Here is a 15,608-nt window from a genome sequence, read left to right as displayed (position 1 = left end):
AATTGTTGTTGTTCACTCATTTTAGTCATGTCCAACTCTTAATGACCCTAGTTAGAGTTTTCTTGGCAAAGATACTGGAATGGTTTGTCATTTCTTTACAAATGGTGAAACTAAGACAAATAGGGTTAAATGACTTGCCCAGGATCATATAGCTAGTAAGTGTCTGATGCTTTATTTGAACTTGGAAAGATGAGTCTTCCTGACTCACACCTGGTAGTCTATCCACTACACCACCTAGCTTCCCTTCTGCAAAAGTAGCTAAGAATGGGGGAGGTGGGTAACTCAGTGGATTGAGAACCAAAGTTAGAGATGGGTCCTAGGTTCAAATCTAACCTCAGACATTTCCTGGCTGTGTGACACTGGGCAAGTCACATTAACCCCCTTACCACTTTTCTGCCTTAGAACCAATACACAATATTGATTCTAAGGTGGAAAGTAACAGTTTAAAAACAAAAGTAGCTTTCTTCCACATACAGCCCTTCAAATGCTCTGGCTATCACATCCACACTGTTTTCTCTTTTCCTGAAGAAATATCTCCAACTCCCATAGTAATATTTATTAACAACCCTCCTTTCCTCAGTCTTTCTTTAAAAGAGAATTCAGCTAGGTGCTCTGATGCTATTATCTTGAGGCCCTTCATCATCTTTGGATATTATCCAGTATTCCACTATCCCTCCTCAAATATGCACCCAATCCTCCAGCAGAGAGAGTCTGATCTGGGGAGCATCCAGGGGGACTGTGGCCTTCTCATCCCTACATTCCCTGCTTCTCATCATGTAGCCTCAGATAGCCTTTGCTTTTTTTTGGCCACTGCATCAATCTGTTGGCGCCTATTGAGATTGTGGTCCACAAAACACTCCCAGATCTTTCTCAGTCAAACTGCCCTCAAGCTATGCTTACCCTGCCTTGAACCTGGGAAATTGATTTTTTAAAATCAAGTACAGAGGCCTTTCCCAACCTTTCCAGCTTCTCACACTTTCCCTCCCCTGCTCCAAACCTAAATTACCTTGTATTTGCTTTGGCTCTGTATAGGTATGTAGATTTTAAATATGTATGAACATATATTTGAAGTATGATATATCAATGTTTATTTTAATAATATACAATATGCATTATAAATTAAAATATAAAAATATTTTAAATTTATTTATATGGTTTTGTTTCTCTTAATAGAATATAAACTCCTTGAGGACAAGAATTGTCAGTTTTTGCCTTTATATGCTTTTTTTTTAACCCTTATCTTTCATCTTGGAATCAGTACTGTACATTGGTTCTGAGGCAGAAGAGTGGTAAGGACTAAGCAATGGGAATTAAGTGACTTGCCCAGGGTCACCCAGCTAGATGTCTGAGAACAGATTTGAACCCAATACCTCCCATCTTTGGGCCTGGCTCTCAATCCACTAAGCCACCTAGCTGTCCCTCTTTATATTCAAGCACAGTGCCTAGCATATAGTAACAAATGGCTCTCCATTGACTGATCCCTATTCCATTTCATTTTATTCATTTTGGCCCAGCATAATCTTCTATCAAGATCTTTTTTATCCTATTGCTATCATCATCCTATGTGTTAGCTCTCCCTCCCTATTCCTGTCTTGTGCAGACTTGATAAACCTGTCCAAGTCATTGATAAAATGTTAAACAGCACAGGACAAATCCTGTATCCCTGGGGCCCTTTGGTGGAGACCTTCCAAATTCACACTGAGCCATTAATGACTACAAATGAATGAATGAATGAATGAATGAATGAATGAATGAATGAATGAATGAATGAGAAAAAAAGCATCAATTAAGCACTTACTATGGGCAAAGCACTGTGCCAAATTGATGGGGTTGCAAAGAAAAGCAAGACAGTCTCCTGCTCTCCTATTCCACCACCAAGTTGTCATTCTATAAGTTCCTTGAGGGTAAGGAATACTTCATTTTTCTCATTGCACCCCAGGGCCTAGCAAAGAGCCTTATACTTAGTAGGCACTTACTTTATGGCTATTGAAAGATTGATCAAGCATATTAAAGGCTACTCTTTGGATCTGCAATTTAAACAGTTCAAAATACACCTGTCTTATATCCCATATGTTTCTGTCTTATGTATAAGAATAGCAGGAGGGGCTCTGTTCATTAAGGTGGTACTATGGATTAGAGTGCTAGGCTTAGAGTCTGGAGGACCTGAGTTCAGATCAAGCTTCTGGGAAAGTTACTTAACCTATCTGCTTCTGTTTTCTCTTCTATGAATAAGGAAGGTTGTTGTAAGGATGAAATGGGGTAATGTTTGTAAATTGTAAATTTTTTTAAATTTCTAATTTGCAAATTTGAAATGAGGTAATATTTGCACAATACCTGACACATAGTAGTTACTTAATAAATACTTATTATCATCATCCCTCCTAGTGATGGAGAATGATAGGAGTCTTGTTCAGAATCACACCGCAATAAATCAGAATTACTGGAGTTAATTCCAATGGCATTTCTACTTATCCCTGTATGATACTCATGCAAAGTCCAAGCCAGCAAGAATTTCTAAGTACTTCATGAAACTATAAGGCTATCAGGGAATTTATTAAGCATCTACTATGTGTGAAGTCCTACAAAGAGAGGAAAAAGAAAGGTGGGGGAGGGAGGGAAAGAGGGGGGAGGAGAAGGAAGGAAGGAAGGAAGGAAGGAAGGAAGGAAGGAAGGAAGGAAGGAAGGAAGGAAGGAAGGAAGGAAGGAAGGAAGGAAGGAAGGAAGGAAGGAAGGAAGGAAGGAAGGAAGGAAGGAAGGAAGGAAGGAAGGAAGGAAAGAAAGAAAGGAGAAGCAATTTCTTCACTCTTCCCATACCACCACCAACCAACTCCCAGGTGTTTCAGTGAGGATGAAGATAGTTCTCAGTCTCCCCTACAGGGAGATGAGAAGCTTTGGAGTTCAGCTACTCATCCTTCATTTTAAAAAAAGAAAATAAAAGAAAAAATAACAAGACAGCAACAGAATCAGGGAATAATCATCTATTGTCAATAATACAAAACTAAAACCTATTACCCATCCAGCCTGTGGGAAAGATGAGATACAGCCAAAAAGGCAACAAATACAGAGTGATGTCAGATAAAATGTCTTATAATCACTAATAAATTGGAATGTGTATCTGACATTTCTCTCATGAATGACAGGTGGATTAATTTTTTGTTGGTGGTCAGTCGTCAACAATAACTGATTTACAAGTGATGGGGAAGAAGCACCGGGCATGCTGTTACAGCGATTACTGAAATGTGGCTCCTGTGTATCTGTTCAACAAATTCAGACTTGGGAAACAAAGGACCCAATTGTGTCTATGTTTTTCTCTTATCTTCCCCTGTGGCCAGGGATTGGGTGAACTTGGACTCCCTTTCCTATACCCAGTCTTCTATTTGTGTGTTCCTTTCCCTTCTCAAAGATTTTGCAACTGTCCTTGCCCCCTTCCATAGTGTTCCTCTTCCCACCTCCCCCTCTCTCCCCAACAGACTGTCAGAAAGTGAAGTAACAGCTCCAGGATCACACAAAGAAGAAGTGAAGATTCTAAATCAGACCTTCCCTCTCCAGGTCTCCAGATCGAACAATCCAATTAGGCATATCATGGTGCCCTGAAGACTGAGCCAGAACGCAGGTGCATAGACTTAGAGCTAAAAGGTCATAGGATCCATTAATCAGTCACTCATTAAGGTTTTGTTTAGAATGTGCCAGTCACTGAGCTACACCAGAAATGAGTAAAGCAAAATCAGTCCAAGCCTTCAAAAAGTTTCTAATCTAATGGGGGAAATGGAACATATGCATATAGACGTGTCCAAGATGCTCTCAGAGTATAAGGACCTTTTAGGGCAGAAGGCACTGAATATGGAAGTATAGCTAAGTGGCATATTATATAGAACTCTGGGCTTTGAATCAGGAAGACCTGAATTTCAAATTCAGCCTCAGATACTTTCTAGCTATATGACCCTAGGCAAGTCACTTAACCTCCATTTGCCTCAGTTTCCTCAACTACAAAATGGATATTATAATAGTACCCACCTCCAATAGTTATCACAAAGATCAAATGAGGTACTATTTGTAAAGCACTTAACACAGCACCCAGCACATAGTAATCATTTAATAACTAACTGTTTTTTCCTTTCCTTCTGTGGAAAGGGACTTTGAGTTATATCTTGAAGGAATTTAAATATTCTAGGCAGAGGGGAGGGGAGAGAATAGTAAAAGCATGGGGGTGGGGAGAATTAAAAAGCCCCAAATGGGAAATGGAGGTTCGGGTATGAGGGACGATAAGGGGGTCAGCAGAGCCAGAGTAAATAAATATGGAAGGGAGTCAGCATTTTATGCATTGCTACTCCCTTCCATGTGCTTAATAATCTGGCTAAACTAGCTTTAAGGCAAAGTAATAAATGCATAATTTTGAAAATATGGCATTGTTCAGCTGATGATGGGATAATGCAAAACAGGAAAATCTTCCTGAGTTCAAATCTTACTACCTGTGACCCTGGCAAGTCATTTACCCTGTTTGCCTCAGTTTCCTCATCTGTAAAATGAGCTGGAGAAAGAAATGTCACACCACTCAAGTATCTCTGCCAAGCAAACCCCAAATGGGGTCACAAAGAGTTAGAGTCAACTGAAAATGACTGAACAACAACTCAAAGACATCAAGGGGAAAAGGAGACTTCCCAGGGTCTCTGATATCGCATCAATAGAGACTGATGACATGATGTAACAAGAGCACTGGAATTGGAGCCAGAGGATCTAGGTTCAAGTTCTGCCTCTATTACCTCCTTTTACCCTTGTAACCCTGTGAAATTCATTTCACTTCTCTGGGAAGCTTTAAAACTGTAAAATGTGAAGGTCAGACTGGGCGGTCTTTAAGGTTCCTCCCATCTCAAAATCTAGGATTCTGAGTACCTACCTATTCACTCTTCATGAGGCCAGTTTTGTTCTTACGTAAGATTTACACGTTAGGAATATTTGACTGACTCCAATAGGAGCGAATCAGTCTTGGTCTCTACTACTCATATTATTAGCATCCCTACATAACATTCAGAGACAGAACTAGGGTGGTAGCGCTGGGTGCTAGTATAAGGAGAGGGGGCAGCTTCATCTATCTGGTGTTTCTCTAACTCTCCTCATGAAAGGAATTTGTGTAATTAGAATTTTGTACCCCAGGACTCCATTTCCCAGAATCCCATTTTTGTCCTCACTTAAGTTCTTCCATTTTGGTGATAAAGTTTCTGTAACCCCACCTCTCGTTCTCTTCTCCCAGGAACATGATTGGGAAAACTTCTCTTTACTCAGGCTTTTACTTTTGTTCTTTTCTATTTCTTCTACTTTAAATGATTATTAATAAATTTTATAAAATGTAATACTTGGAATTACTGGATATTAATTTTAATCTTACACATTTTCAGGAAAGGAGGTATTTCTCCCAATGTGTATCCTCCCAACATATTCTCATAGGAGCTTTTTTTGTTGTTGGGTCATATCTTAGTCTTCATGACTCCATTTGGGATTTTCTTCTTCTTTTTTTTTAACACCTTTACCTTCCATCTTGGAGTCAATACTGTATATTGGCTCCAAGGCAGAAGAGTGGTAAGGGCTAGGCAAGTGACTTGCCCAGGGTCACATAGCTGGGAAGTGTCTGAGGCCAGATGTGAACCTAGGACCTCCTGTCTCTAGGTCTGCCTCTCAATCCACTGAACTACCTAGCTGCACCCATATTTGGGATTTTCTTGACAAAGTTATTGGAGTGGTTTACCATTTCCTTCTCCATCTTATTTTACAGATGAGGAAACTGAGGCAAACAGGCTTAAGTGGCTTGCCCAGGCTTACACAACTAGGAAGTATCTGAACCTGAGATGAGTCCTCCTGACTCCAGCCTCAAAGCTCTATCCACTGAGCCACCTAACTGCCTGTTTTAATCTAATTAAGGGGGACACCTCAGGGCACTAGACCCATTAGGGCAAGGGTTCTACCTGCTCTATACCATCCTAGGAAAAGGATAGCTCAGCTACTAGACATCCCCATGGCCAAGTGGTGAAGCTAAGAAAGAATTCCTGATATCCTGCCCTGCAATACCACCACCTTGATTGAATTTGTCCCAAGTAAAAAAAATTCTTAGCTAGGGCTGAATGCATTGCACTATCTGAATAGCTGAACTCTTGGCCAAAGACCTAGTCAACAAAGCACTTAGAACTGAGAGTTAAGCCAGGACTTGGCAGCCAGAGGTGGAGAAAAATACTCAGAGACGGAAAATATTTAGGCATGAGCAACTTGTAAAATAGGACCATTTTTGGCTCAATTTAAATCTATGAGAGAGTTCAGGATGATTCTTAATGCATGCAAATCTATGCAAATATTATTCAAGAAGAGGGGGAGGGGAAGAAGGAATGCTGTTTCCAAGTCATCACAGAGACAAGTGTAGGCCCAACAGGACTGTGACTTTATCTACATGACAGGAGCACTTACAAGCAAACTGTATCTTTGGGGCCAAAATGAATTTTTCACACAGATCTACATGGCACCAAAAATATGGAGCAGCTGCATGGGAGGTCTCAATGGATGTGGAGCACAGCTGGCCACCATCTTCTGTATTATCATTGCATTTTATCCATATTGCACTTGGAAACCATAGTCAGGGCACCCTTCCCAGTGTTCCCCTCTTCTGGCTAAATGATCTGGGTTCCTTTAGCCTTTCATTATCTATCCTTTTTCCCAACCTTTTAATTGTATCGATGATTTTCTGAAATTCCTCCAAATTTTCCTTGTCTCTAAAAACATGACTCAATATTCCGCAAACGAGGCGGATCTCTTTTGGGAGGGAGAATTATTTCATAGCTTGTATGTGCTGCAATCCAAGGTCTACATCCCAGCTCCATGCTTGAAATGTAGAAGCTCCCAAACTGTCCTCAGGGGCAGCTAGGTAGCCCAGCGGATGGAGAACTGGACGATTCTCTTCAGGAGTTCAAAACCAGCCTCAGACACTTGCTGGCTGTGTGACTCTGGACAAGTCACTTAAGCCTGCTGGCCTCTGTTCCTCATCTGTAAAATGAGAAGGAAATGATAAACCACTCCAATATCTTCGCCAAGAAGGTCCCAAATGGGGTCATGAAGAGTCAGGCATGACTGAAACGACTAATTAACAACAACGAAACTGACCTTCCTAAGATTATCATGTCTCCTTCTCCTCCATAGATCCTCTGTTCAGATTCCTCAAGCATTCTTCTTCCCATCCCTTGGTTCACACTCCCCGCATGGTATACACACACTCTACCCCCTGTTCTTTTGTCTAATTACTAACCTTCTTCAAGCCCCATGAAGCCTCTCCCAACTGCCCTAGGATTAAAGCATCGTGAGTGTTTTGCCAAGCTTAAAATTTCTATAACTAAGTTATTTTTATAGGCTTAGAGATGAAAGGGGCTTTGGAGATCTTCTAGTTCGTTTTTTTTATAATTTACTTATTTATTTTACCAATGAAATGTAATAACAGATTTCCACATAAGTTTTCCGAAGTTATATGATCCAAATAGTCTTCCTTCCTCCCTTCCCTCCCCCCTCTCAGAGCTGGAAAGCAGTTCAATCTGGGTTATGCAATGCATGTATAATCACACAAAACATATTTCCACACTTTTTTTTCTCCCTGTCTCCCTAACTCACCCAGCCTGGAATAGAAGGTCTAATCACAGAAACCTGCTCCATTTCCTACACTGGTCAGTTTACCCCCTCTTTAGGCAACCAGGTGGCCCTGCTTCTGGACACCCACTCTATTGATGCTGTTGTTCAGTCACTTTCAGTCATGTCTGACTCTTTGTGACCCTGTTTGGGGTTTTCTTGGCAAAGATACTGGAATGGCTTGCCATTTCCTTCTCCAGAATATTTTATACCCAAGGAAACTGAGGCAAACAGGGTTAAGTGACTTGCCTGGGGTCACCCAGCTAGGAAATGTCTAGGGCCAGATTTGAACTAAGGAATTTGAGTCTTCCTGACTCAGGACTCAGTACTCTCTCGACTGCACCACCTAGCTGCCCTATTGATGCTGAACTTAAGACAAATATCCTATCAGGATAGCCCAATGAAGCTCAGAACTGCCAAGCTTAAGAGACCTGCCAGCCTCAACCTCCCTTAGCAGCTGGGATTCTGGCAAAGTCAAGTGTAGTTCAATCCATTCTTTTAACAGCCAAAGAAAAAGATTGGGCTAGATAGATGACCTCCTTCCAACTCTAAGTCTACAATCTTTAGACAAGGGTTGTGCAATGAGTAAGGAGCAAAACAAAAATCTGGTCCAGGCTCTCTCTTCTCTAAGAGATGGTCCCTCCTTCTCTGAGCTCTTCTGGTCTTTTCTGTCTATACCATTCATCTGGTACTTAAGGTGTACTGTGGTATACCACTTATCCTACCCATAAATCTTGTTTCTTTGGCTAAGCTTAGTTATTAAACTCCTTGAGGGGAGGGTCCCTTTTCATAGTTCCTTATTACCCCTTCGTGGAGCAGCTAGGTGGCACAGTAGATAGAGTGCCTGACCTGAAGTCAGGAAAACCTGAGTTAAAATCTGGTTTCAGAAACTTACTAGCTGTGTAACCCTGGGCAAATCACTTAACCCTATTTGCCTCAGTTTCCTCATCTGTAAAATCAACTTCTAAAGAAGGAAATTACAAATTACTCATTTCTTTGCCAAGAAAACCCCAAATGGGGTCACTGAGTCAAACACAACTGAAAAATGACTGAATTACAATACCCCTTAGCACCTGGGTTAGCAGATAATCATAAGTATTTATTATTGTTATCATTGTTTTTGAAAAGATAGTGATAGAAATAGGTTCCCCGGATCTTTTTTATCATATTAAGAAGGAACCATACATCTAACATTTGTCACTGGAACAATATTTTAAGTCCTTGTCTGAAAATTAAGTTAAGTTACAAGCACTTATTAATGCCTACTGTGTCCAAGTATAAAAAGATACACAAAAACAGTCTCTGCCTTTAAGGAATTCACAATCTAATAGGGAAGACAATATATGAATGACTAAATGCCTGTAAGATATATGTAGGATAAACTGGAGATCAGAGCAAAGATTCTAGCATTAAGAAGACCAAGGAAAGGCTTCTTGCAAAAGGTAGTATAAAGGTTAAAATTATTGGTTGGACAATGATTATATGAAAGTATGTGGTTGCCAGTATTTATTATATCTTGAGTCAGAAATGTATTTACAAATAGAGAGGAAAAAATAAGAAAGAAATGTGACGGGTATAGAGAAGTTATCTATCCTATCAATTTAAATGTTTTGCTCCAGGTCTGCTTAATCCAGGCAGAGATTAATTAAATCTCAACCAGGAAGGCTGGTAGTGAGTAACCACTCGACCTCCATCCAAGATGGAAGCTAGTCTCTCCAGAAGCTAGAAAAGGGGTCAGCCTCGTACTCACCCAACAAAATAGTATAAGAGTCAGAGTCCAAGTAGAAATTGAGCTCCAAGCCCAGGATCCAGGCCATAGTCTCCAGCAAAGCTCCCTGGAAGACTAAGACTATCTCCAGAAGACAATCTCTTCAGATTATCTTCTCAAAGATAATCTACCCTGAAGACATTCAGGACTTGCTTTTTATGGTGACTTCTTGTCCCTTCCCCTCTTCATAGGGGCCAATCACAGTTTCCAAATTGTCTAGCACTGCCCAGGGGGAAATGTCTGTAGGATTGACTTCTTACCTTCTGAAGGTTAAGTTCTCATCAAAAAGATTCACAGATTCCTGATTTGATTGAATTTCTAAGGGTGTGAATTCTCTAAGTACCTTGTTAACTTCTCATCTAGTACTAATTAGGATGTTTAATCTTTTGTTGATTCAGTTTTAAAAGTAGACAAAGGGGGAGTTAATCCTGTCTTCAGTCTAATGAGGTACTAAGTAGGGGTACTTAAGTTAGTGTTAACTCAGGATAGACAACAAAGTAAAGAATTCGCTTTCACAGTAGGCTTTTAACTGAGACTTAAAGGAAGCCAGGGATACCAGCGTAGGGGTGAGGAGGGAGAGTGTACAAGGCATGAGGGACAGTCAATAAAAATTCATGGAATCGGGAGAATTGTTTTGTGTGAACAATAGCAAGAAGGCCAATGTTAACTGGTCATATAATATATGGAAGAGAGTAAAATGTAAGAAGACTAGAAAGGTAGGAGGGGGACAAGTTATAAAGGATCCAGGAGGAGATTTTATATTTAACCTTGGAGGTTAGAGGAAGCTTCTGGAGTTTACTGACTAGAGGAGAAAGATGGTAAGACTTATGTTTGACATGGTCAAATGTGCCTAATTGAGCCTGATGTCTCTGTGATGAGTTTGCAATATTAAACATTGTTTAAATCATAAGCATTTATTTATTTATTTATTTATTTATTATTTATTCACTGGCTCTAGAATCAAAGCATCTGCTTTCAGATTTATTCCCTATGTGACCATGGACAAATCATTAAACCTCCACTGGCCTCACCAAAATGGCCCCTGACATCCCTTCTAGCTCTAACTCTGAGATCCTTAGAAGCCCAGTATCTGAGTGGAAACCATTGCACATGCGTGCATGTGTAAAATGGTCTCCTGCTACTTCCTCCCAGATGCTTTTCAAAAAGTGCTTTGGATCCCAGTATACTGGGGTTTAAAATATAATGCAATCACTTCTCACTGACAGCTAGTCTATCGGGGAAAATTTGTAGCATAGATGCTAACAGTTCTAATATCTGGCCACTCTTCTTATATGGTGCAAGAATTAAGTTCTATTTTTTATTCTTGCTTAACTTCGTCTTTATGACCTGGGAGGCAACTGAAGTAATGCCATTTTCCCACCAGACCGTTTCTATTAGAATTCCTTCTTGTTTTCCACATACACATTTCTAAAAGGAAAGGCTTCTGGGACAATTGATTTAAAAAGTCTTTGCTCATAAACATGGCTGTAAATCTCTTTCTCCCATTTGCAGTTCCTTGCTATCTGACTAAATGATGTAGCTTCAAAACACTTTACAAACATCAATTACTCAATCCATTCAGCTCATGGCACCCTCACATTTCGGGAAGGGGAAGGGACCCCAGAGTGGGATGTCACAGAGACGAGGCTATAAATCAGTGATCTGGGAAGGCCACAATCTCCCTCTCTGTCATGAGGATCTCTTTCAATTCCTCTCTTCTACCCTGTTCTCTGTCCCCCATCTTGGTGTTTAGGGAAGCAACCTGGTACAGCACAAAGAACACTGGACTGGGAGTCCAAAGACATAGATCTATTTTATGAATTTGCTCATTGTTCTTCCCTCCCAGAACATTGCTGTTGATAACCGTTACTTAGACGTGAAGACGCTGTCCAAACACATACTTCCCACTTACGAGCTTTGTGATCTTGGGCAATTCACTTAATTTCTCTGCACCTTAAAGTCTTCATCTGTAAAAATGGGGTTAATCATGCCTAGTGCACAGAGTTATGGGGAGGATTGCATTGAATGGGAAGGATGTGTATGGATTTGCTATTTGTAGTAAGTGTAATTCAGATGTAAAGAATTATCATTAAAATGACTTTCTTTTTGTAGCATCTCAGGCTATGGAGCAGCTGGAGGTAAAGGAGGGAAGAACACAATGATGAGGTCCCATGGCGTATCTGTTTTGGGAGTCTTCGATCTGGAGAAGGATGACTTCCTATACATCTTGGTAGGACAGCAAGGGGAAGATGCTTGTCCCAGTGTAAGTGCTCATGGCAATACTTTTATATCTATTAAGGCTCTCGAGTTCTGCTAAGTTCACTGTAGCATGGACAATTGGCATCATCCTTCTGTGAAACCTATATTTTAAGTTGACACAATTCTCCTGTAGGAAGCCTACTGGTAATTTTCATTTAGAGTGACCATCTTTCATTACTGTGCATGAGAAAACAGTGGGTTTGAAATGACGTAATATGTTTTAATTTCACACAACATGGATCCAGGCTCAATCAGTATTTTCATGAAGCTACAATCAAGATACAATCTAAACTAACCAATTATTATACCAAAATAAAAGTAAGGGCCCAGATCATCCATTTGCTAATTGTTTTTCCTTGGCAGGAAATTATTGCCTCTATCCATAACATAGATTCAGACCCTCTCCACACATTGTTATCCCTATTTAAAGTTTATTCTCTGCTTTTGTTTTGAGTTTTATTACACTTTTGCTATTTTCTCATCCTCTTTTCCTATTTCTGACAAGTCATATTCCCATCCCCTAGAGCCCCAGAGACATCTCATCACTTGGGATTCCTGACCCCACTGGAATATTACTAGTTGAAGAAGTTTGCTGTCTGCTACAACAAGCACCAGTGAATCTAAAAAGCCAGAAATGAACAAAATTATAGGGGGGAAAATAAGACAGTGAGAAATGATTGAAGTCATGTAAGCTCTAGAGTATCTTGGCTCTGTATTTTTTGTGTACATATCTTCTAAGAAAATCACTACCAAGCTCAAATTGATTGGAGCCCTTTAAAAATGAGGAGGAAAAGTCAAAAACCAAAAGAGAGCTCTCACATAGCCCAAAATATTCATTGCTTCATTTTGGAGAGAGCCAAGAACTGGAAACAAAGCAGTTACTCATTGAATGGGAATAGGTAAATAAACCAGTATATGAATTAATGGAATGTTGCCTCAAGAAATTACAATTATGATAACTTTAGAGAAACATGAGAAGACTTCTATGAACCACCATAGAAAAACATAGAACCAAAGGAACACTAAACACAATGACTATGATAACATAGATCAAAAAATCACCAAGGAGAAGCCAAATTCTGAGGAACTAAAAACACTGTGATGGTTTCTGAGAAAAGTTATTGAGATGTATGTCTCTCATCTTCTCTGAAGGTAATGGGCAGAATATTGTAGATGTTATTAGATATAGTCATTACATTGGATTTTTAGGCTGAGCTCTCTTTGATGCAAAGAACAGTTTGGTTTCATATTGGAGATGGGATAGAGAAAGTATTTCTAAAAATGATTGTGATATAAAAATAAAAGGTATCAGTAGAATTTACTTAAAAAAAACTGAACAGGGAGTAGGGGACCCATCATTGCTAGATATATACCATGATAAAAACATAGAAATTTGTGTGGCAGACCTCCTGGGGCTTGGTTGGCCCCCATCCAACACACCTTCACGGATGTGCCACCTTCTTGAGAGCAATTATGCCCCACAGACAGCCTCTTTCTGAAGTGGAAAGTAATCAACATTACATACAAAGACATCCCTTGAGGTTCTTATAAGCAGTCCTGAAGGTCAAGTGTCCAGGATCCTCGAAGCAGGACATTTCAGAGAAGAGAAGGAAGGGGCAGAGGTCTAGATGCCCAGGATCAAGGATGGGAGCCCCAAATGGCAGAGATAATGATGGGGTTAAGCCAGAGGAAACAGGAGAAAGGTTAACATGAACAACCTCTAGAATGAGAAATGCCCCAACTCTAACTTTTATTTAGCAACTATAATCAGGACATTCCAGCTTGATATAATATATGAAGTCATTAAATTACAGGCTGCTGTAATCTTAGTGAGAATTTATCGAGTGCTAATGCAATTCTTTCATCTGAGCAGAGAGATTGCATTGACTTCTGGAAGGGACTTTTACTTGATTGGATTGTAATCAGTTATGTCTTTCACATGACTACTTTTTTAAAAATTCAATTGTAATCTACTTGTTCCTCTGGGTCACCGCACTTTATCATGTTATTAATCAACCTACTTGCTCTCAAACTTTGGACTCAATTTAGAAACATGCTGTATTCTGAAGGAGGTAATTCTCTGCTGGCAGTCCTGGGCATCCACCTGTACTAGCCTCACCAAATGAGGTGACGACATGTGGACAGAAGCATTGGCCTCCCATGCATCTCCTTTTGCCCATATGAGGAAAGAGCCATATGAGAGTACGGAGAAGAGGAAAAATCATTTGATCTGGATTTGGGTGACTTGGGTTTAAATCCCAGATTTGCTACTTACTATATATGTGACTTGAACAAGTCACCTCAGTTTCTTCATCTAAAAAATGAGAAGGTTGGATAAGATGACCTCCAGCTTTCCTTCTGGCTCTTCATCTCTGCCCCTGTGATCTTCGGGTCCAATCTTTAGACACATTGTCAATTTTCACTTCATTTTCAGTGCAGAAGAATATTACTTCATATGATTCTAGGGTAACCAGGGAGTGTGGTGGATAGAGAACTGGCTATGGAATTAAGAAGATTCATCTGCCTGAGTTCAAATCTGACCCTCTGACACTTCCCAGTTGTATGACTCCTGTCAAGTCACTTTACCCTGTTTGCCTTGGTTTCCTCATCTATAAAATGAACTGGAAAAGAAATGGCAAACCACTCTAATGTTTTTTGCCAAGAAAACCCCAAATGTGGTCATGGAAAGTTGGAAACAACTGAAAAACAACCCAACAACAACCAATTAAGATTCTCCAAACACTGAAATGGGCAGATATCTATGTGATAAGAATTAAATAGAGGAAGCATGCCATCAAAGAAAGGATTGGCCTTGGAATCAGAAAGATCTGGGTTCAAAACTTACCAATATAAGCAAGTAAATTAACCTTTCAGGGCCCCTGAAGCAACTTCTAGGATCCATTGCAATCTTCTTCATTAGAGGGAATTTCCATGCTAGCAAGTTCCCCACATCAATGATCAAGGCCAAAAATAAATAAAATAAAAATAAAAAGTCAGACTGTGACAATGGATAGAATATTGGACCTAGAGTGAGGATTCTCTGTTTTCAAATTCTCCCCCTGACTCTAGCTGGGTGACTCAATTAACTTGACATTTCAGTGCCTTGGAGAAAATGCCTGAAGATTTATCTATGAAGTCTTTCATAGAAAGATTGAAATCTGTGGTGGTGGAGTGAATTCCCACACTGGAATTTACTATTTTAATGAAACCAGAGATCCTTCGCACATTTACATTAGAATGGCTCACCTTACCCTCTTTAATGTCAATAATGAGTTTCTTTTCCTAGAGTTTTATGCACTGAGAAAAGAACATCAGCAGCCAGTCTTGGAGAAATGAGACTTGAATTTCTGACTTTTCCCAGGAGGCAGAATCATAAAATGAATGAATTTAGAGATGGAAAGGACCTTTGAGATGACCTAGACCAGCATTGGAGAAGACATAGTGTGTGTGCAGGGTTGGCACTCAGGGAACTGATCCATTCCCCCTCTTCCCAGTGCCTGAGGATATTTTTTGCATGTCCTGCCCTTTTGTCCAGCTGCCCAAAGCAAACAATTCCTCCCTCAGCTCTCTCTGGTAATATAGAGGCTCACAGACAGCTTGAATTTGCCCTCTGGACACTTGAACTCAGAAAAATGTTCACCAATGCTGACCTAGACCCACTTTTCCATTTTACAGATGAGGATATCATAACCCCATTCATACTACTACTTGGTTGGGTGTACATGAGAAAATTATACCATCTCTCTTGACCCTGGTTTCTTTCTCTGAAAAAAAGAGGATGTTGGATTCCATGATCTCTAAAGGCTCTTCCAGATCTAACTTTCTATGAATTTACAGTGCTTCTTCAGTAGTAATTTCACTAAAGCTCTCAAACCCAGCTCCTAACTGGCACTCCTGTTACCCATGAGATTTGAAGCACAGAACTCCA

The 15,608-nt window shown here is 40.1% G+C and overlaps 1 protein-coding gene across 1 annotated transcript in view; it reads left to right on the top strand.

Annotated features, from left to right (window-relative positions):
• ALK (ALK receptor tyrosine kinase) overlaps positions 1–15,608 on the top strand; it is a 1,130,668-nt gene that overhangs the window by 1,042,145 nt on the left and 72,915 nt on the right. The window contains exon 15 of the mRNA XM_007476029.2: positions 11,534–11,684. Coding sequence (XP_007476091.1) covers positions 11,534–11,684 — 151 coding nt within the window. The remainder of the gene's footprint in view (positions 1–11,533; positions 11,685–15,608) is intronic.

The sequence above is a fragment of the Monodelphis domestica genome, chromosome 1, assembly GCF_027887165.1.
Source record: "Monodelphis domestica isolate mMonDom1 chromosome 1, mMonDom1.pri, whole genome shotgun sequence".
Classification (NCBI taxonomy): Eukaryota; Metazoa; Chordata; class Mammalia; order Didelphimorphia; family Didelphidae; genus Monodelphis; species Monodelphis domestica.
The sequence above is the reverse complement of the archived record's forward strand: the minus strand, read 5'-3'. Positions and strand labels throughout refer to the sequence as shown.